General features: G+C 47.9%; 1 protein-coding gene across 1 annotated transcript in view; it reads left to right on the top strand.

Moving 5' to 3' along the window:
* Positions 1–12,284: 12,284 nt before the first annotated feature.
* Positions 12,285–22,090, top strand: part of LOC106611421 (polypeptide N-acetylgalactosaminyltransferase 16) — a 199,861-nt gene continuing 190,055 nt past the window's right edge. The window contains exon 1 of the mRNA XM_045723766.1: positions 12,285–12,663. Coding sequence (XP_045579722.1) covers positions 12,487–12,663 — 177 coding nt within the window. The 5' untranslated portion in view covers positions 12,285–12,486. The remainder of the gene's footprint in view (positions 12,664–22,090) is intronic.

Genomic DNA, 22,090 nt, shown 5'->3' with positions numbered 1-22,090 from the left:
TGAAATGGTGCTGGAATAGTGGAGGCAGCTCCTGGTGTTGAAATTGTGCTGGAATAGTGGAGGCAGCTCCTGTTGTTGAAATGGTGCTGGAATAGTGGAGGCAGCTCCTGTTGTTCGAAGTGGTGCTGGAATAGTGGAGGCAGCGCCTGTTGTTGACATGGTGCTGGAATAGTGGAGGCAGCTCCTGTTGTTGACATGGTGCTGGAATAGTGGAGGCAGCTCCTGTTGTTGAAGTGGTGTTGGGATAGTGGAGGCAGCTCCTGTTTTTGACATGGTGCTGGAGTAGTGGAGGCAGCTCCTGTTGTTGACATGGTGCTGGAATAGTGGAGGCAGCTCCTGGTGTTGAAATGGTGCTGGAATAGTGGAGGCAGCTCCTGTTGTTGACATGGTGCTGGAAGAGTGGAGTCAGCTCCTGGTGTTGAAATGGTGCTGGAATAGTGGAGGCAGCTCCTGGTGTTGACATGGTGCTGGAGTAGTGGAGGCAGCTCCTGGTGTTGACATGGTGCTGGAATAGTGGAGGCAGCTCCTGGTGTTGACATGGTGCTGGAATAGTGGAGGCAGCTCCTGTTGTTGAAATGGTGCTGGAATAGTGGAGGCAGCTCCTGTTGTTCGAAGTGGTGCTGGAATAGTGGAGGCAGTGCCTGTTGTTGACATGGTGCTGGAATAGTGGAGGCAGCTCCTGTTGTTGACATGGTGCTGGAATAGTGGAGGCAGCTCCTGGTGTTGACGTGGTGCTGGAATAGTGGAGGCAGCTCCTGTTGTTGAAATAGTGCTGGAATAGTGGAGGCAGCTCCTGTTGTTGAAGTGGTGCTGGAATAGTGGAGGCAGCTCCTGTTGTTGACATGGTGCTGGATTGTGGAGGCAGCTCTTGTTGTTGAAATGGTGCTGGAATATTGGAGGCAGCTCATGTTGTTGAAGTGGTGCTGGAGAAGTGGAGGCAGCTCCTGTTGTTGACATGGTGCTGGAATAGTGGAGGCAGCTCCTGTTGTTGAAGTGGTGCTGGAATAGTGGAGGCAGCTCCTGTTGTTGAAGTGGTGCTGGAATATTGTTGGCAGCTCCTGGTGTTGAAGTGGTGCTGGAATAGTGGAGGCAGCTCCTGTTGTTGAAATAGTGTTGGAATAGTGGAGGCAGCTCCTGTTGTTGAAGTGGTGCTGGAATATTGGAGGCAGCTCCTGTTGTTGAAGTGGTACTAGAATAGTGGAGGCAGCTCCTGTTGTTGACATGGTGCTGGAGTAGTGGAGGCAGCTCCTGTTGTTGACATGGTGCTGGAATAGTGGAGACAGCTCCTGGTGTTGAAATGGTGCTGGAATAGTGGAGGCAGCTCCTGTTGTTGACATGGTGCTGGAATAGTGGAGGGAGCTCCTGTTGTTGACATGGTGCTGGAATAGTGGAGGCAGCTCCTGGTGTTGAAATGGTGCTGGAATAGTGGAGGCAGCTCCTGGTGTTGAAGTGGTGCTGGAATAGTGGAGGCAGCTCCTGTTGTTGAAATAGTGCTGGAATAGTGGAGGCAGCTCCTGTTGTTGAAGTGGTGTTGGGATAGTGGAGGCAGCTCCTGTTGTTGACATGGTGCTGGATTGTGGAGGCAGCTCCTGTTGTTGAAATGGTGCTGGAATATTGGAGGCAGCTCCTGTTGTTGAAGTGGTACTAGAATAGTGGAGGCAGCTCCTGTTGTTGACATGGTGCTGGAATAGTGGAGGCAGCTCCTGTTGTTGACATGGTGCTGGAATAGTGGAGGCAGCTCCTGGTGTTGAAATGGTGCTGGAATAGTGGAGGCAGCTCCTGTTGTTGACATGGTGCTGGAATAGTGGAGGCAGCTCCTGTTGTTGACATGGTGCTGGAATAGTGGAGGCAGCTCCTGGTGTTGAAATGGTGCTGGAATAGTGGAGGCAGCTCCTGGTGTTGAAATTGTGCTGGAATAGTGGAGGCAGCTCCTGTTGTTGAAATGGTGCTGGAATAGTGGAGGCAGCTCCTGTTGTTCGAAGTGGTGCTGGAATAGTGGAGGCAGCGCCTGTTGTTGACATGGTGCTGGAATAGTGGAGGCAGCTCCTGGTGTTGACATGGTGCTGGAATAGTGGAGGCAGCTCCTGTTGTTGAAGTGGTGTTGGGATAGTGGAGGCAGCTCCTGTTTTTGACATGGTGCTGGAGTAGTGGAGGCAGCTCCTGTTGTTGACATGGTGCTGGAATAGTGGAGGCAGCTCCTGGTGTTGAAATGGTGCTGGAATAGTGGAGGCAGCTCCTGTTGTTGACATGGTGCTGGAAGAGTGGAGTCAGCTCCTGGTGTTGAAATGGTGCTGGAATAGTGGAGGCAGCTCCTGGTGTTGACATGGTGCTGGAGTAGTGGAGGCAGCTCCTGGTGTTGACATGGTGCTGGAATAGTGGAGGCAGCTCCTGGTGTTGACATGGTGCTGGAATAGTGGAGGCAGCTCCTGTTGTTGAAATGGTGCTGGAATAGTGGAGGCAGCTCCTGTTGTTCGAAGTGGTGCTGGAATAGTGGAGGCAGCGCCTGTTGTTGACATGGTGCTGGAATAGTGGAGGCAGCTCCTGTTGTTGACATGGTGCTGGAATAGTGGAGGCAGCTCCTGGTGTTGACGTGGTGCTGGAATAGTGGAGGCAGCTCCTGTTGTTGAAATAGTGCTGGAATAGTGGAGGCAGCTCCTGTTGTTGAAGTGGTGCTGGAATAGTGGAGGCAGCTCCTGTTGTTGACATGGTGCTGGAGTAGTGGAGGCTGCTCCTGTTGTTGACATGGTGCTGGAATAGTGGAGGCAGCTCCTGGTGTTGAAATGGTGCTGGAATAGTGGAGGCAGCTCCTGTTGTTGACATGGTGCTGGAAGAGTGGAGGCAGCTCCTGTTGTTGACATGGTGCTGGAATAGTGGAGGCAGCTCCTGTTGTTGAAATGGTGCTGGAATAGTGGAGGCAGCTCCTGGTGTTGACATGGTGCTGGAGTAGTGGAGGCAGCTCCTGTTGTTGACATGGTGCTGGATTGTGGAGGCAGCTCCTGTTGTTGAAATGGTGCTGGAATATTGGAGGCAGCTCCTGTTGTTGAAGTGGTGCTGGAATAGTGCAGGCAGCTCCTGTTGTTGACATGGTGCTGGAATAGTGGAGGCAGCTCCTGTTGTTGACATGGTGCTGGAATATTGGAGGCTGCTCCTGTTGTTGAAGTGGTGCTGGAATAGTGGAGGCAGCTCCTGTTGTTGACATTGTGCTGGATTGTGGAGGCAGCTCCTGTTGTTGAAATGGTGCTGGAATATTGGAGGCAGCTCATGTTGTTGAAGTGGTGCTGGAGTAGTGGAGGCAGCTCCTGTTGTTGACATGGTGCTGGAATAGTGGAGGCAGCTCCTGTTGTTGAAGTGGTGCTGGAATAGTGGAGGCAGCTCCTGTTGTTGAAGTGGTGCTGGAATATTGTTGGCAGCTCCTGGTGTTGAAGTGGTGCTGGAATAGTGGAGGCAGCTCCTGTTGTTGAAATAGTGTTGGAATAGTGGAGGCAGCTCCTGTTGTTGAAGTGGTGCTGGAATAGTGGAGGCAGCTCCTGTTGTTGACAAGGTGCTGGATTGTGGAGGCAGCTCCTGTTGTTGAAATGTTGCTGGAATATTGGAGGCAGCTCCTGTTGTTGAAGTGGTACTAGAATAGTGGAGGCAGCTCCTGTTGTTGACATGGTGCTGGAATAGTGGAGGCAGCTCCTGTTGTTGAAATGGTGCTGGAATAGTGGAGGCAGCTCCTGTTGTTGACATGGTGCTGGAATAGTGGAGGCAGCTCCTGTTGTTGAAATGGTGCTGGAATAGTGGAGGCAGCTCCTGTTGTTGACATGGTGCTGGAATAGTGGAGGCAGCTCCTGTTGTTGACATGGTGCTGGAATAGTGGAGGCAGCTCCTGGTGTTGAAATGGTGCTGGAATAGTGGAGGCAGCTCCTGTTGTTGAAATGGTGCTGGAATAGTGGAGGCAGCTCCTGTTGTTGACATGGTGCTGGAATAGTGGAGGCAGCTCCTGTTGTTGAAATGGTGCTGGAATAGTGGAGGCAGCTCCTGTTGTTGACATGGTGCTGGAATAGTGGAGGCAGCTCCTGTTGTTGAAATGGTGCTGGAATAGTGGAGGCAGCTCCTGTTGTTGACATGGTGCTGGAGTAGTGGAGGCAGCTCCTGTTGTTGACATGGTGCTGGAATAGTGGAGGCAGCTCCTGTTGTTGACATGGTGCTGGAATAGTGGAGGCAGCTCCTGTTGTTGAAATGGTGCTGGAATAGTGGAGGCAGCTCCTGTTGTTCGAAGTGGTGCTGGAATAGTGGAGGCAGCGCCTGTTGTTGACATGGTGCTGGAATAGTGGAGGCAGCTCCTGTTGTTGACATGGTGCTGGAATAGTGGAGGCAGCTCCTGTTGTTGAAATGGTGCTGGAATAGTGGACGCAGCTCCTGTTGTTGAAATAGTGCTGGAATAGTGGAGGCAGCTCCTGTTGTTGAAGTGGTGCTGGAATAGTGGAGGCAGCTCCTGTTGTTGACATGGTGCTGGAATAGTGGAGGCAGCTCCTGTTGTTGACATGGTGCTGGAATAGTGGAGGCAGCTCCTGTTGTTGAAGTGGTGCTGGAATAGTGGAGGCAGCTCCTGTTGTTGAAATGGTGCTGGAATAGTGGAGGCAGCTCCTGGTGTTGAAATGGTGCTGGAATAGTGGAGGCAGCTCCTGTTGTTGACATGGTGCTGGAGTAGTGGAGGCAGCTCCTGTTGTTGACATGGTGCTGGAATAGTGGAGGCAGCTCCTGTTGTTGAAATGGTGCTGGAATAGTGGAGGCAGCTCCTGTTGTTGACATGGTGCTGGAGTAGTGGAGGCAGCTCCTGTTGTTGACATGGTGCTGGAATAGTGGAGGCAGCTCCTGTTGTTGACATGGTGCTGGAATAGTGGAGGCAGCTCCTGTTGTTGACATGGTGCTGGAATAGTGGAGGCAGCTCCTGTTGTTGACATGGTGCTGGAATAGTGGAGGCAGCTCCTGTTGTTGAAATGGTGCTGGAATAGTGGAGGCAGCTCCTGTTGTTGACATGGTGCTGGAGTAGTGGAGGCAGCTCCTGTTGTTGACATGGTGCTGGATTAGTGGAGGCAGCTCCTGTTGTTGAAATGGTGCTGGAATATTGGAGGCAGCTCCTGTTGTTGAAGTGGTGCTGGAATAGTGCAGGCAGCTCCTGTTGTTGAAGTGGTGCTGGAATAGTGGAGGCAGCTCCTGTTGTTGACATGGTGCTGGATTAGTGGAGGCAGCTCCTGTTGTTGAAATGGTGCTGGAATATTGGAGGCAGCTCCTGTTGTTGAAATGGTGCTGGATTAGTGGAGGCAGCTCCTGTTGTTGACATGGTGCTGGAATAGTGGAGGCAGCTCCTGTTGTTGAAGTGGTGCTGGAATAGTGGAGGCAGCTCCTGTTGTTGAAATAGTGTTGGAATAGTGGAGGCAGCTCCTGTTGTTGAAATGGTGCTGGAATAGTGGAGGCAGCTCCTGTTGTTGACATGGTGCTGGATTAGTGGAGGCAGCTCCTGTTGTTGAAATGGTGCTGGAATATTGGAGGCAGCTCCTGTTGTTGAAGTGGTGCTGGAATATTGGAGGCAGCTCCTGTTGTTGACATGGTGCTGGAGTAGTGGAGGCAGCTCCTGTTGTTGACATGGTGCTGGAATAGTGGAGGCAGCTCCTGTTGTTGAAATGGTGCTGGAATAGTGGAGGCAGCTCCTGTTGTTGACATGGTGCTGGAATAGTGGAGGCAGCTCCTGTTGTTGACATGGTGCTGGAATATTGGAGGCAGCTCCTGTTGTTGAAATGGTGCTGGAGTAGTGGAGGCAGCTCCTGTTGTTGACATGGTGCTGGAATAGTGGAGGCAGCTCCTGTTGTTGAAGTGGTGCTGGAATAGTGGAGGCAGCTCCTGTTGTTGAAATGGTGCTGGAATATTGTTGGCAGCTCCTGTTGTTGAAGTGGTGCTGGAATAGTGGAGGCAGCTCCTGTTGTTGACATGGTGCTGGAATAGTGGAGGCAGCTCCTGTTGTTGACATGGTGCTGGAATATTGGAGGCAGCTCCTGTTGTTGAAGTGGTGCTGGAATAGTGGAGGCAGCTCCTGTTGTTGACATGGTGCTGGAATAGTGGAGGCAGCTCCTGTTGTTGAAATGGTGCTGGAATAGTGGAGGCAGCTCCTGTTGTTGACATGGTGCTGGAATAGTGGAGGCAGCTCCTGTTGCTGACATGGTGCTGGAATAGTGGAGGCAGCTCCTGTTGTTGAAATGGTGCTGGAATATTGGAGGCAGCTCCTGTTGTTGAAATGGTGCTGGAATAGTGCAGGCAGCTCCTGTTGTTGAAATGGTGCTGGAATAGTGGAGGCAGCTCCTGTTGTTGACATGGTGCTGGAATATTGGAGGCTGCTCCTGTTGTTGAAATGGTGCTGGAATACTGGAGGCAGCTCCTTTTGTTGACATGGTGCTGGATTAGTGGAGGCAGCTCCTGTTGTTGAAGTGGTGCTGGAATAGTGGAGGCAGCTCCTGTTGTTGACATGGTGCTGGATTAGTGGAGGCAGCTCCTGTTGTTGAAATGGTGCTGGAATATTGGAGTCAGCTCCTGTTGTTGAAATGGTGCTGGAATAGTGGAGGCAGCTCCTGTTGTTGACATGGTGCTGGAATAGTGGAGGCAGCTCCTGTTGTTGACATGGTGCTGGAATAGTGGAGGCAGCTCCTGGTGTTGAAATGGTGCTGGAATAGTGGAGGCAGCTCCTGTTGTTGAAATGGTGCTGGAATAGTGGAGGCAGCTCCTGTTGTTGACATGGTGCTGGAATAGTGGAGGCAGCTCCTGTTGTTGACATGGTGCTGGAGTAGTGGAGGCAGCTCCTGTTGTTGACATGGTGCTGGAATAGTGGAGGCAGCTCCTGTTGTTGAAGTGGTGCTGGAATAGTGGAGGCAGCTCCTGTTGTTGACATGGTGCTGGATTGTGGAGGCAGCTCCTGTTGTTGAAATGGTGCTGGAATATTGGAGGCAGCTCATGTTGTTGAAGTGGTGCTGGAGTAGTGGAGGTAGCTCCTGTTGTTGACATGGTGCTGGAATAGTGGAGGCAGCTCCTGTTGTTGACGTGGTGCTGGAATAGTGGAGGCAGCTCCTGTTGTTGAAATGGTGCTGGAATAGTGGAGGCAGCTCCTGTTGTTGAAATAGTGCTGGAATAGTGGAGGCAGCTCCTGTTGTTGACATGGTGCTGGATTAGTGGAGGCAGCTCCTGTTGTTGAAATGGTGCTCGAATATTGGAGGCAGCTCCTGTTGTTGAAATGGTGCTGGAATAGTGGAGGCAGCTCCTGTTGTTGACATGGTGCTGGAATAGTGGAGGCAGCTCCTGTTGTTGACATGGTGCTGGAATAGTGGAGGCAGCTCCTGTTGTTGACATGGTGCTGGAATAGTGGAGGCAGCTCCTGTTGTTGAAATGGTGCTGGAATAGTGGAGGCAGCTCCTGTTGTTGACATGGTGCTGGAATAGTGGAGGCAGCTCCTGTTGTTGAAATGGTGCTGGAATAGTGGAGGCAGCTCCTGTTGTTGACATGGTGCTGGAATAGTGGAGGCAGCTCCTGTTGTTGACATGGTGCTGGAATAGTGGAGGCAGCTCCTGTTGTTGAAATGGTGCTGGAATAGTGGAGGCAGCTCCTGTTGTTGACATGGTGCTGGAATAGTGGAGGCAGCTCCTGTTGTTGACATGGTGCTGGAATAGTGGAGGCAGCTCCTGTTGTTGAAATGGTGCTGGAATAGTGGAGGCAGCTCCTGTTGTTGACATGGTGCTGGAATAGTGGAGGCAGCTCCTGTTGTTGACATGGTGCTGGAATAGTGGAGGCAGCTCCTGTTGTTGAAATGGTGCTGGAATAGTGGAGGCAGCTCCTGTTGTTGACATGGTGCTGGATTAGTGGAGGCAGCTCCTGTTGTTGACATGGTGCTGGAATAGTGGAGGCAGCTCCTGGTGTTGAAATGGTGCTGGAATATTGGAGGCAGCTCCTGTTGTTGAAATGGTGCTGGAATATTGGAGGCAGCTCCTGTTGTTGAAGTGGTGCTGGAATAGTGGAGGCAGCTCCTGTTGTTGACATGGTGCTGGAGTAGTGGAGGCAGCTCCTGTTGTTGACATGGTGCTGGAATAGTGGAGGCAGCTCCTGGTGTTGAAATGGTGCTGGAATAGTGGAGGCAGCTCCTGTTGTTGACATGGTGCTGGAATAGTGGAGGCAGCTCCTGTTGTTGACATGGTGCTGGAATATTGGAGGCAGCTCCTGTTGTTGACAGGTGCTGGAATAGTGGAGGCAGCTCCTGTTGTTGACATGGTGCTGGAATAGTGGAGGCAGCTCCTGTTGTTGAAGTGGTGCTGGAGTAGTGGAGGCAGCTCCTGTTGTTGACATGGTGCTGGAATAGTGGAGGCAGCTCCTGTTGTTGAAGTGGTGCTGGAATAGTGGAGGCAGCTCCTGTTGTTGACATGGTGCTGGATTGTGGAGGCAGCTCCTGTTGTTGAAATGGTGCTGGAATATTGGAGGCAGCTCCTGTTGTTGAAGTGGTGCTGGAGAGTGGAGGCAGCTCCTGTTGTTGACATGGTGCTGGAATAGTGGAGGCAGCTCCTGTTGTTGAAATGGTGCTGGAATAGTGGAGGCAGCTCCTGTTGTTGAAGTGGTGCTGGAATATTGTTGGCAGCTCCTGTTGTTGAAGTGGTGCTGGAATAGTGGAGGCAGCTCCTGTTGTTGACATGGTGCTGGAATAGTGGAGGCAGCTCCTGTTGTTGAAGTGGTGCTGGAATATTGGAGGCAGCTCCTGTTGTTGACATGGTGCTGGAATAGTGGAGGCAGCTCCTGTTGTTGACATGGTGCTGGAATAGTGGAGGCAGCTCCTGTTGTTGACATGGTGCTGGAATAGTGGAGGCAGCTCCTGTTGTTGACGTGGTGCTGGAATAGTGGAGGCAGCTCCTGTTGTTGAAGTGGTGCTGGAATAGTGGAGGCAGCTCCTGTTGTTGACATGGTGCTGGAATAGTGGAGGCAGCTCCTGTTGTTGACATGGTGCTGGAATAGTGGAGGCAGCTCCTGTTGTTGACATGGTGCTGGAATAGTGGAGGCAGCTCCTGTTGTTGACATGGTGCTGGAATAGTGGAGGCAGCTCCTGTTGTTGAAATGGTGCTGGAATAGTGGAGGCAGCTCCTGTTGTTGACATGGTGCTGGAATAGTGGAGGCAGCTCCTGTTGTTGACATGGTGCTGGAATATTGGAGGCTGCTCCTGTTGTTGAAGTGGTGCTGGAATACTGGAGGCAGCTCCTGGTGTTGAAGTGGTGCTGGAATATTGGAGGCAGCTCCTGTTGTTGAAATGGTGCTGGAATAGTGGAGGCAGCTCCTGTTGTTGACATGGTGCTGGAATAGTGGAGGCAGCTCCTGTTGTTGACATGGTGCTGGAATAGTGGAGGCAGCTCCTGTTGTTGAATGGTGCTGGAATATTGGAGGCAGCTCCTGTTGTTGACATGGTGCTGGAATAGTGGAGGCAGCTCCTGTTGTTGACATGGTGCTGGAATAGTGGAGGCAGCTCCTGTTGTTGACATGGTGCTGGAATAGTGGAGGCAGCTCCTGTTGTTGAAATGGTGCTGGAATAGTGGAGGCAGCTCCTGTTGTTGAAATGGTGCTGGAATAGTGGAGGCAGCTCCTGTTGTTGAAGTGGTGCTGGAATAGTGGAGGCAGCTCCTGTTGTTGACATGGTGCTGGAATAGTGGAGGCAGCTCCTGTTGTTGAAGTGGTGCTGGAATAGTGGAGGCAGCTCCTGTTGTTGACATGGTGCTGGAATAGTGGAGGCAGCTCCTGTTGTTGACATGGTGCTGGAATAGTGGAGGCAGCTCCTGTTGTTGACGTGGTGCTGGAATAGTGGAGGCAGCTCCTGTTGTTGACATGGTGCTGGAATAGTGGAGGCAGCTCCTGTTGTTGACATGGTGCTGGAATAGTGGAGGCAGCTCCTGTTGTTGAAATGGTGCTGGAATAGTGGAGGCAGCTCCTGTTGTTGACATGGTGCTGGAATAGTGGAGGCAGCTCCTGTTGTTGACGTGGTGCTGGAATAGTGGAGGCAGCTCCTGTTGTTGACATGGTGCTGGAATAGTGGAGGCAGCTCCTGTTGTTGACATGGTGCTGGAATAGTGGAGGCAGCTCCTGTTGTTGACATGGTGCTGGAATAGTGGAGGCAGCTCCTGTTGTTGACATGGTGCTGGAATATTGGAGGCAGCTCCTGTTGTTGAAATGGTGCTGGAATAGTGGAGGCAGCTCCTGTTGTTGACATGGTGCTGGAATAGTGGAGGCAGCTCCTGTTGTTGACATGGTGCTGGAATAGTGGAGGCAGCTCCTGTTGTTGAAGTGGTGCTGGAATAGTGGAGGCAGCTCCTGTTGTTGAAGTGGTGCTGGAATAGTGGAGGCAGCTCCTGTTGTTGACATGGTGCTGGAGTAGTGGAGGCAGCTCCTGTTGTTGACATGGTGCTGGAATAGTGGAGGCAGCTCCTGGTGTTGAAATGGTGCTGGAATAGTGGAGGCAGCTCCTGTTGTTGAAATGGTGCTGGAATATTGGAGGCAGCGCCTGTTGTTGACATGGTGCTGGAATAGTGGAGGCAGCTCCTGTTGTTGACATGGTGCTGGAATAGTGGAGGCAGCTCCTGGTGTTGAAGTGGTGCTGGAATAGTGGAGGCAGCTCCTGTTGTTGAAATGGTGCTGGAATAGTGGAGGCAGCTCCTGTTGTTGACGTGGTGCTGGAATAGTGGAGGCAGCTCCTGTTGTTGACATGGTGCTGGAGTAGTGGAGGCAGCTCCTGTTGTTGACATGGTGCTGGAATAGTGGAGGCAGCTCCTGGTGTTGAAATGGTGCTGGAATAGTGGAGGCAGCTCCTGTTGTTGACATGGTGCTGGAATAGTGGAGGCAGCTCCTGTTGTTGACATGGTGCTGGAATAGTGGAGGCAGCTCCTGTTGTTGACATGGTGCTGGAATAGTGGAGGCAGCTCCTGTTGTTGAAATGGTGCTGGAATAGTGGAGGCAGCTCCTGTTGTTGAAATGGTGCTGGAATAGTGGAGGCAGCTCCTGTTGTTGAAATGGTGCTGGAATAGTGGAGGCAGCTCCTGTTGTTGACATGGTGCTGGATTATTGGAGGCTGCTCCTGTTGTTGAAGTGGTGCTGGAATACTGGAGGCAGCTCCTGGTGTTGAAGTGGTGCTGGAATATTGGAGGCAGCTCCTGTTGTTGAAATGGTGCTGGAATAGTGGAGGCAGCTCCTGTTGTTGACATGGTGCTGGAATAGTGGAGGCAGCTCCTGTTGTTGAAATGGTGCTGGAATAGTGGAGGCAGCTCCTGGTGTTGACATGGTGCTGGAATAGTGGAGGCAGCGCCTGTTGTTGACATGGTGCTGGAATATTGGAGGCAGCTCCTGGTGTTGACGTGGTGCTGGAATAGTGGAGGCAGCTCCTGTTGTTGAAGTGGTGCTGGAATAGGGGAGGCAGCTCCTGTTGTTGAAATGGTGCTGGAATAGTGAAGGCAGCTCCTGTTGTTGAAATGGTGCTGGAATAGTGGAGGCAGCTCCTGGTGTTGAAGTGGTGCTGGAATAGTGGAGGCAGCTCCTGGTGTTGACATGGTGCTGGAATAGTGGAGGCAGCTCCTGTTGTTGACATGGTGCTGGAATAGTGGAGGCAGCTCCTGGTGTTGACATGGTGTTGGAATAGTGGAGGCAGCTCCTGTTGTTGAAATGGTGCTGGAATACTGGAGGCAGCTCCTGTTGTTGAAATGGTGCTGGAATAGTGGAGGCAGCTCCTGTTGTCTTTGCGACTTGCAGTATCTCTTTCTGGTTCTAAATCCATAGTTGTTTAGTTGTTCATGCTCTAAATCATGTAACTGTCTGTTACTGTACATTGCAATATGCTTTGTGGACATCACTGGACAGAGGTTGCTATCCTGTTATTGTGATAAAACAAAGGTGTGGTTGAATTTATTCTGCCGCTGTGCCTTCTTATTGTCTCGGGCTTTAGGGCCTATATATCAAGGTATCAAGGCATATGAACTAACAGGTTATAGAGCAAACAACACAATTATCACAACACGTAGGTTGTAATATGGTTTGTGGGTCTTGGCTTCCCCAGTGATTTTTACCCATGCACCTCTCCATCTATTCTAACAGAAACCAAACTGAGAATGCATGTGCGTAATCCAGCTAAAGACAGTGAGAAGAGCTGCTGAGTGCATAAACCGGTAATAACACCTCCGGAAGGAATAACACGGCGCTAGGACCGAGCACAACTCTGTGAATGCGCAAATCCCAGTCAAGCAGAGAGACCGCTGGCTATCTCGATCAGAATAGCTCGTTACCGGTGAGGCTGTTTGCTGCGGCGCGAAGCCATAACCGGAGAAGCCCGTTTTTTTGCGCACCTCTCCTCCTGCTCCGTCTCCTGTTCCAAAAAAAACACCAAAGCGAACCTGAACCGAAGATTAACCATCTGTGGGTTCAGGACAGAGATCTCTTTATGGGCTCACAATGCGCAGGATACGGGCCAACGCCATCGCTATCTTGACCGTAGCGTGGATCCTGGGAACATTCTATTACCTGTGGCAGGACAATAAACCGCACTCATCATCCTCAGTCTCGCAGCCCCACGTCGCGGACATCAGGAGACATGCCGCCCATCGAGACGACAGGACCATTCCGTTGATTGTAAGTGACGGATTGAGAGGAGAACAGAGAAGCGTGATGGGAGAGACGGAGAACACAGACAGACAGACAGACAGACAGACAGAGAGAGAGAGAGAGAGAGAGAGAGAGAGAGAGAGAGAGAGAGAGAGAAAGTGGTAGGGAAGCGGCTAGCTATGGCTGTGCTGCTGCAGGGGAGTGTGTGTTGCATGTTGATGCCCAGTGGGTTATCTCTGTTGCTGCTCTCACGCAACCTCACTGAGTCTAATATGCCTGTTTGTGTTGGGCGCAGAGGACCTGTGCGTCGACGCTATGGTCCATTTTATTATAGTGAATCCGAACTCTAAATATGACATTTCTACTACCGTATTATTACAGCATTATTTTCAGTGGTGGAAAAAGTGCCCTGTCGAAAATGACTCAAGTAAAAGTTGAATGTCCCCCAGTAAAATACTACTTGAGTAAAAGTCTAAAAGTATTTGATTTTAAATATACTTAAATATCAAATGTAAATGTAATTTTTTTTAAATATACTTAAGTATCGAAAGTAAAAGTATAAATAATACAAAATTCCTTATATTAAGAGAACCAGACAACACCCTTTTCTTTTATATATATATATATATATTTTTATATATATATATATATATATATATATTTATATACACTTACAGATAGCCAGGGGCACACTCCAACACTGACATAATTTACAAATTAAACATTTGTGTTTAGTGAGTCGTCCAGATCAGAGGCAGTAGGGATGACCAGGGATGTTCTCTGTTTAGTGAGTCCTCCAGATCAGAGGCAGTAGGGATGACCAGGGATGTTATCTGTTTAGTGAGTCCTCCAGATCAGAGGCAGTAGGGATGACCAGGGATGTTCTCTGTTTAGTGAGTCCTCCAGATCAGAGGCAGTAGGGATGACCAGGGATGTTCTCTGTTTAGTGAGTCCTCCAGATCAGAGGCAGTAGGGATGACCAGGGATGTTATCTGTTTAGTGAGTCCTCCAGATCAGAGGCAGTAGGGATGACCAGGGATGTTCTCTGTTTAGTGAGTCCTCCAGATCAGAGGCAGTAGGGATGACCAGGGATGTTCTCTGTTTAGTGAGTCTGCCAGATCAGAGGCAGTAGGGATGACCAGGGATATTCTCTGTTTACTGAGTCCTCCAGATCAGAGGCAGTAAGGATGACCAGGGATGTTCTCTGTTTAGTAAGTCGTCCAGATCAGAGGCAGTAGGGATGACCAGGGATGTTCTCTGTTTAGTGAGTCCTCCAGATCAGAGGCGGTAGGGATGACCAGGGATGTTCTCTGTTTAGTGAGTCCTCCAGATCAGAGGCAGTAGGGATGACCAGGGATGTTCTCTTAATAAGTGTGAATTTAACCATTTTCCTGTCAAAATGTAACCAGTACTTTTGCGTGTCAGGGGAAATGTATGGAGTAAAAAGTACATTGTTTTCTTTAGGAATGTAGTGAAGTAAAAGTTAAAGTAGTCAAAAATATAAATAGTAAAGTACAGATACCTCAAAAACTACTTAAGTAGTATTTTAAAGTATTTTTACTGAAGTACTTTACACCACTGATTATTTTAATCAGTTACGTTGCGCCGGATGTCCTGCATTTCAATGGGGTGAACACCCACAATGCAATGTCCCCTCGCGGTTGAAGGCTCGGTTGCGAGACTGACACCAGATACATTAAAAACAAATCTAACTTTGCGTCGTCCAGCCAGAGTCCATTGAAGAACAGGAAGTTACCAAACCACAAGAAGATTAAAATATGTTGGGGAGTTTTTCAGCTGAAAAAAAACATATTTATCCTGTCTTGAATGAAAAGGTCATATTTTGCCATCTTCCAAAATGAATGTGATTTCTGATGAGAGACATTCTCCTCCATCCTGTGTTACAAACACTACATTTGTCCTTAGCGGGGCAAGACTCTGTGAAGATGACGTCCCGCGTAATACGTCACGATGTAAACGGGGCATTGACTGTGTTAGAGCGTATATAACTGATCTGACTGTGTTAGAGCGTATATAACTGATCTCACTGTGTTAGAGCGTATATAACTGATCTGATCTGTGTTAGAGCGTATACAAATGATCTGACTGTGTTAGAGCGTATATAACTGATCTGACTGTGTTAGAGCATATATAACTGATCTGTGTTAGAGCATATATAACTGATCTGTATTGGAGCGTATATAACTGATCTGACTGTGTTAGAGTGTATATAACTGATCTGATCTGTGTTAGAGCGTATATAACTGATCTGACTGTGTTAGAGCGTATATATAACTGATCTGACTGTATTAGAGCGTATATAACTGATCTGACTGTGTTAGAGCGTATATAACTGATCTGACTGTGTTAGAGCGTATATAACTGATCTGATCTGTCTTAGAGCGTATATAACTGATCTGTGTTAGAGCGTATATAACTGATCTGATCTGTGTTAGAGCGTATATAACTGATCTGATCTGTGTTAGAGCGTATATAACTGATCTGATCTGTGTTAGAGCGTATATAACTGATCTGACTGTGTTAGAGCGTATATAACTGATCTGTGTTAGAGAGTATATAACTGATCTGACTGTGTTAGATCTTATATAACTGATCTGACTGTGTTAGAGCATATATAACTGATCTGATCTGTGTTAGAGCGTATATAGCTGATCTGATCTGTGTTAGAGCGTATATAACTGATCTGACTGTGTTAGAGCGTATATAACTGATCTAATCTGTGTTAGAGCGTATATAACTGATCTGTGTTAGAGCGTATATAACTGATCTGATCTGTTTTAGAGCGTATATAACTGTTCTGACTGTGTTGGAGCGTATATAACTGATCTGACTGTGTTAGAGCGTATATAACTGATCTAATCTGTGTTAGAGAGTATATAACTGATCTGATCTGTGTTAGAGCATATATAACTGATCTGACTGTGTTAGTGCGTATATAACTGATCTGTGTTAGAGCGTATATAACTGATCTGACTGTATTAGAGCGTATATAACTGATCTGACTTTGTTAGAGCGTATATAACTGATCTGACTGTGTTAGTGCGTATATAACTGATCTGATCTGTGTTAGAGCATATATAACTGATCTGACTGTGTTAGAGCGTATATAACTGATCTGATCTGTGTTAGAGCGTATATAACTGATCTGATCTGTCTTAGAGCGTATATAACTGATCTGTGTTAGAGCGTATATAACTGATCTGATCTGTGTTAGAGCGTATATAACTGATCTGATCTGTGTTAGAGCGTATATAACTGATCTGATCTGTGTTAGAGCGTATATAACTGATCTGACTGTGTTAGAGCGTATATAACTGATCTGTGTTAGAGAGTATATAACTGATCTGACTGTGTTAGATCTTATATAACTGATCTGATTGTGTTAGAGCATATATAACTGATCTGATCTGTGTTAGAGCGTATATAGCTGATCTGATCTGTGTTAGAGCGTATATAACTGATCTGACGGTGTTAGAGCGTATATAACTGATCTGATTGTGTTAGAGCGTATATAACTGATCTGATTGTGTTAGAGCGTATATAACTGACCTGATTGTGTTAGAGCGTATATAACTGATCTGTGTTAGAGCGTATATAACTGAGTTAGAGCGTATATAACTGATCTGATCTGTGTTAGAGCGTATATAACTGATCTGATCTGTGTTAGAGCGTATATAACTGATCTGTGTTAGAGCGTATATAACTGATCTGATCTGTTAGAGCGTATATAACTGATCTGACTGTTAGAGCGTATATAACTTATCTGACGGTGTTAGAGCGTATATAACTGATCTGACTGTGTTAGAGCGTATATAACTGATCTGATCTGTGTTAGAGCGTATATAACTGATCTGACTGTGTTAGAGCGCATATACACGACCGTTCAAAGTTTGGGGTCACTTAGAAATGTCCTTGCTTTCGAAAGAAAAGCACATTTGTGGTCCATTAAAATAACAGCAAATTGATGAGAAATACATTGTAGACATTGTTAATGTTGTAAATTGCTATTGTAGCTGGAAATGGCAGATTTTTTATGGAATATCTACATAGGCGTACAGAGGCCAATTATCAGCATCCATCACTCTGTAACGGCTGTCTTCTGAAATGAACCAAGGCGCAGCAGGTATGTGAATACTCATTTTTTAATTACCCAACAAAAAGAGTAAAGCATCCACAGGAAACAATAAACACGACAGCAGCAACAGTTTGCAGGCTAAAAAAACGCAGTGCAAAACAACCACCCACAACCCCAAAGAAAAACACACCTATATAGGACTTCCAATCAAAGGCAACTCAACACACCTGCCTTCAATTGGAAGTCCCAATCAACAATACAAACATACCCAACACAAACATGCCACGTCCTGACCAAAACTAAAACACTAGCTCCATCTGCTGGTCAGGACGTGACACACTCCTGTGTTCCAATGGCACATTGTGTTAGCTAATCCAAGTTGATCATTTTAAAAGGATAATTGATCATTAGAAAACCCTTTTGCAATTATGTTAGCACTGCTGAAAACTGTTGTTCTGATTAAAGAAGCAATAAAACTGGCCTTTAGATTAGTTGAGTATCTGGAGCATCAGCATTTGTGGGTTCGATTACAGGCTCAATATGGCCAGAAACAAAGAACTTTCTTCTGAAACTCGTCAGTCCATTCTTGTTCTGAGAAATGAAGGCTATTCCATGTGAGAAATTGCCAAGAAACTGAAGATCTCCTACAACGCCGTGTACTACTCCCTTCACAGAACAGTGCAAACTGGCTCTAACCAGAATAGAAAGAGGAGTGGGAGGCCCCGGTGCACAACTGAGCAAGAGGACAAGTACATTAGAGTGTCTAGTTTGAGAAACAGACACCTCACAAGTCCTTAACTGTCAGCTTCATTAAATAGTACCCGCAAAACACCAGTCTCCACGTCAACAGTGAGGTGATTCCGGGATGCTGGCCTTCTAGGCAGAGTTCCTCTGTCCAATGTCTGTGTTCTTTTGCCAATCTTAATCTTTTCTTTTTATTGGCCAGTCTGAGATATGGCTTCTTCTTTGCAACTCTGCTGGGAAGGCCAGCATCCCGGAGGTGCCTCTTCACTGTTGACGTTGAGACTGGTGTTTTGCGGGTACTATTTAATGAAGCTGCCAGTTGAGGACTTGTGAGGCGTCTGTTTCTCAAACTAGACACTCTAATGTACTGCGCTCTAATCCCGTAATCCGAACAATCAATTCATACATTTTAAATTTGTTCTCATTTACAATTGTGACCTGGCCAAGATAAAGCAAAGCAGTGCGACAAAAACAACAACACAGAGTTACACATGGAATAAACAAATGTACAGTCAATAACGCAATAGAAAGTCTGCATACAGTGTGTGCAAATGAAGTAAGGAGGTAAGGCAATAAATAGGCCATAGTGGCGAAGTAATTACAATTTGGCAATTTACACTGGAGTGATATTTGTGCAGATGAAGATGTGCAACTAGAACTACTGGTGTGCAAAAGAGCAGTAAAACAAAAATACATACGGGGATGAGGTAGGTAGTTGGTTGAATGGGCTACTTACAGATGGGCTATGTACAGCTGCAGCGATCGGTAAGCTGCTCTGACAGCTGACGCTTAAAGTTAGTGAGGAAGATATAAGTCTCCAGCTTCAGTGATTTTTGCAGTTCGTTCCAGTCATTGGCAGCAGAGAACTGGAAGGAAAGGTGGCCAAAGGAGGTGTTGGATTTGGGGGTGACCAGTGAGATATACCTGCTGGAGCACGTGCTATGGGTGTGTCGTGTCTTTGGGGTACCATTAAACGGAAGATATGTTTATCAATTAGCTCCCTGTAATTATTATCACGCGATTAAACTGATTAATCGTTTAATTGTAATTAACTAGGAGATCGGGGCACCAAGGAGAATATTCAGATTACAAAGCTATAATTTTCCTAATATAACTTTCCTGTACTATAATATTATATTCTATTATAGTATAGGCCGATTATCTTGTGGTTTAAATGGTGTATTTTACCTCGAGTCCAGTCTCATTCCAAACGTCGTAAATTGTTGTATCTGCACGAACCCAGTCTTTACTAAAATCATCCATACATCAATTGTCTCATTTATTTACTACACTAAGTAATTAACAGAAAACATACAAAACAGTAATTATCATCACAAAGGATTGGTAGAGGAATGTGCCCTTGTGGGCTAAACAGGCAGGTCGGCCTGTTGAACAATGGGTCATAAACGGTCCGCTGAGAAGTTACACAGAGTTCATTAATATTAACAATTGACAATTGAAGGCTCACTCATTCGGGAACAATTGCAATCAATACATATTTACGCTCATGTGTCGTCGTGATCCTTGTTCGAGAGTTCTGTTCTGTTGGGGAGTTTTGTCCGCGTTCTCTCTCTCTCTCTCGGTTAGAATGGATCTTTCAGAGCGACATTCATTAATGTCGTCATAGAATGGTTGTTTCGTTGGTCTTCGCGTTCGATGATATAATTTACTTAGCTGCAGACTAATAATTAATATCAAAGACTTGTTCTTATTCTGTCGGTATCAATAGTCTAAAAGTTAACCACGTGGTATGGTTCACTTTCAGTAGAGTACTTGGATGGTCAAACCTCTGGCCATAGAGTGTAGGCCTGGTCTGAAGAAATGTAAATCAGGGGGTGTTTTATAGTGCCCATAGAACAGGCTTGTCAAATGACGCCTGGTCCTGTATGGGTCCCTGGGGTCGTGCCTATGACTGAGTTAGATTTGGTTACAGAAATACAATTCTATCACATTACATCAGTACATAGCATCTCAATGTCTTACAAAAGCTTTATCCTTATTAATACATTCTATACAACCATTATGATGCTATTATATAAACAGTTTTATGGTAATATGGCTATATTGTCTCTTCTGAGTATCACAAAATTGTACCAAGCGGATCAGTTCGTAGCTGGATTCTTCACCAATCTTCCATACCTTCTCCAGAACACAAAATGTCGCTTGGCTCTCCAATTCTATGAGTTGGAAGAATTTCCTGTGTCTCTCTATGGGCCATGTGGCCAGAGACTCTCCTGGAATTTTAGAGTTTTTACGACCCTTTACACACAGGGTGGATTGGGGGGAAGGTAGGGGGTGGTGGTGCAAAAGGGAGGTGGTCAACTGTCCTCCCTGTACCAAAAGAGGCCAACGTCATGACAGGTGGGTGTTGCTATGGTGACCAGTGAGCTGAGATAAGGCGGGGCTTTACCTAGCAAAGACTTATAGATGACCTGGAGCAAGTGTGTTTGGCAACGAATATATAGTGAGGACCAGCCAACGAGATCATACAGGTCGCAGTGGTGAGTAGTATATGGGGCTTTGGTGACAAAACGGATGGCACTGTGATAGACTGCATCCAGTTTGCTGAGTAGAGTGTTGGAGGCTATTTTGTAAATGACATTGCCGAAGTCAAGGATCGGTAGGATAGTCAGTTCTACGAGGGTATGTTTGGCAGCATGAGTGAAGGAGGCTTTGTTGCGAAATAGGAAGCCAATTCTAGATTTAACTTTGGATTGGAGATGCTTAATGTGAGTCTGGAAGGAGAGTTTACAGTCTAGCCAGACACCTAGGTATTTACAGTTGTCCACATATTCTAAGTCAGAACCGTCCAGAGTAGTGATGCTAGTCGGGCGGGCGGGTGCGGGCAGCGATCGGTTGAAGAGCATGCATTTTGTTTTACTAGCATTTAAGAGCAGTTTGAGGCCATGGAAGGAGTGTTGTATGGTGGTGAAGCTCGTTTGGAGGTTTGTTAACACAGTGTCCAAAGAGGGGCCAGATGTATACAGAATGGTGTCGTCTGCGTAGAGGTGGATCAAAGAATCATCCGCAGCAAGAGCGACATCATTGATATATACAGAGAAAAGAGTCGGCCCGAGAATTGAACCCTGTGGCACCCCCATAGAGACTGCCAGAGGTCCGAGCTGTTGGCCGGGGTTGGGGGTAGCCAGGTGGAAAGCATGGCCAGCCGTAGAGAAATGCTTATAGAAATTCTCGGTTATCATGGATTTATCAGTGGTGACAGTGTTTCCTAGTCTCAGTGCAGTGGGCAGCTGTGATATGGGAGGGCCCTGCAGCTAAATGCTTCTGGGGCAAAGTTACAAAATTAATTTTGAAGTCCATGAGTATAAGCCCCTTGAGATTACTGCTGGCAGGCAGCACTGCCAAGCCGGGGAGGAGTCATGTTGGGTGGATGGGGTTGGGGGAAAAAGATGGGAGGTTGGGGTGGAGGCATGTTGGCTGGATGGGGTTTGGGGAATAGGATGGGAGGTTGGGGTAGAGACATGTTGCCAGGATGGGGTTGGGGGAATCAGATGGGAGGTTGGGGTGGAGACATGTTGGCTGGATGGGGTTGGGGGAATAAGATGGGAGGTTGGGGTGGAGACATGTTGGGTGGATGGGGTTGGGGGATAAGATGGGAGGTTGGGGTGGAGACATGTTGGCTGGGTGGGGTTGGGGGGATGGGAGGTTGGGGTGGAGTCATGTTGGGTGGATGGGGTTGGGGAATGGGAGGTTGGGGTAGAGACATGTTGGGTGGATGGGGTTGGGGGGATGGGAGGTTGGGGTGGAGACATGTTGGCTGGATGGGGTTGGGGGAATAAGATAAGAGGTTGGGGTGGAGACATGTTGGCTGGATGGGGTTGGGGGAATAAGATGGGAGGTTGGGGTGGAGACATGATGGATGGATGGGGTTGGGGGAATGGGAGGTTGGGGTGGAGTCATGTTGGATGGATGGGGTTGGGGAATAAGATGGGAGGTTGGGGTGGAGACATGTTGGCTGGATGGGGTTGGGGAATAAGATGGGAGGTTGGGGTGGAGTCATGTTGGATGGATGGGGTTGGGGAATGGGAGGTTGGGGTGGAGTCATGTTGGCTGGGTGGGGTTGGGGGAATAAGATGGGAGGTTGGGGTGGAGACATGTTGGATGGATGGGGTTAGGGAATGGGAGGTTGGGGTGGAGACATGTTGGGTGGGTGGGGTTTGGGGGATGGGAGGTTGGGGTGGAGACATGTTGGGTGGATGGGGTTGGGGGAATGGGAGGTTGGGGTGGAGACATGATGGATGGATGGGGTTGGGGGAATGGGAGGTTGGGGTGGAGACATGTTGGGTGGATGGGGTTGGGGGAATAAGATGGGAGGTTGGGGTAGAGACATGTTGGGTGGGTGGGGTTGGGGGGATGGGAGGTTGGGGTAGAGACATGTTGGGTGGGTGGGGTTGGGGGGATGGGAGGTTGGGGTGGAGTCATGTTGGGTGGATGGGGTTGGGGGAATAAGATGGGAGGTTGGGGTGGAGACAGGATGGATGGATGGGGTTGGGGGAATAAGATGGGAGGTTGGGCGTGGAGGCCCACTGATTTTTTCCAGATTTTCCTGTTTATACTGAATGTTTTATTTATTATTAAAATGTGTATGTTTTA

The sequence above is a fragment of the Salmo salar genome, chromosome ssa09, assembly GCF_905237065.1.
Source record: "Salmo salar chromosome ssa09, Ssal_v3.1, whole genome shotgun sequence".
In the NCBI taxonomy this organism is placed as follows: domain Eukaryota; kingdom Metazoa; phylum Chordata; class Actinopteri; order Salmoniformes; family Salmonidae; genus Salmo; species Salmo salar.
This window is presented reverse-complemented; position numbering and strand designations above follow the sequence as displayed.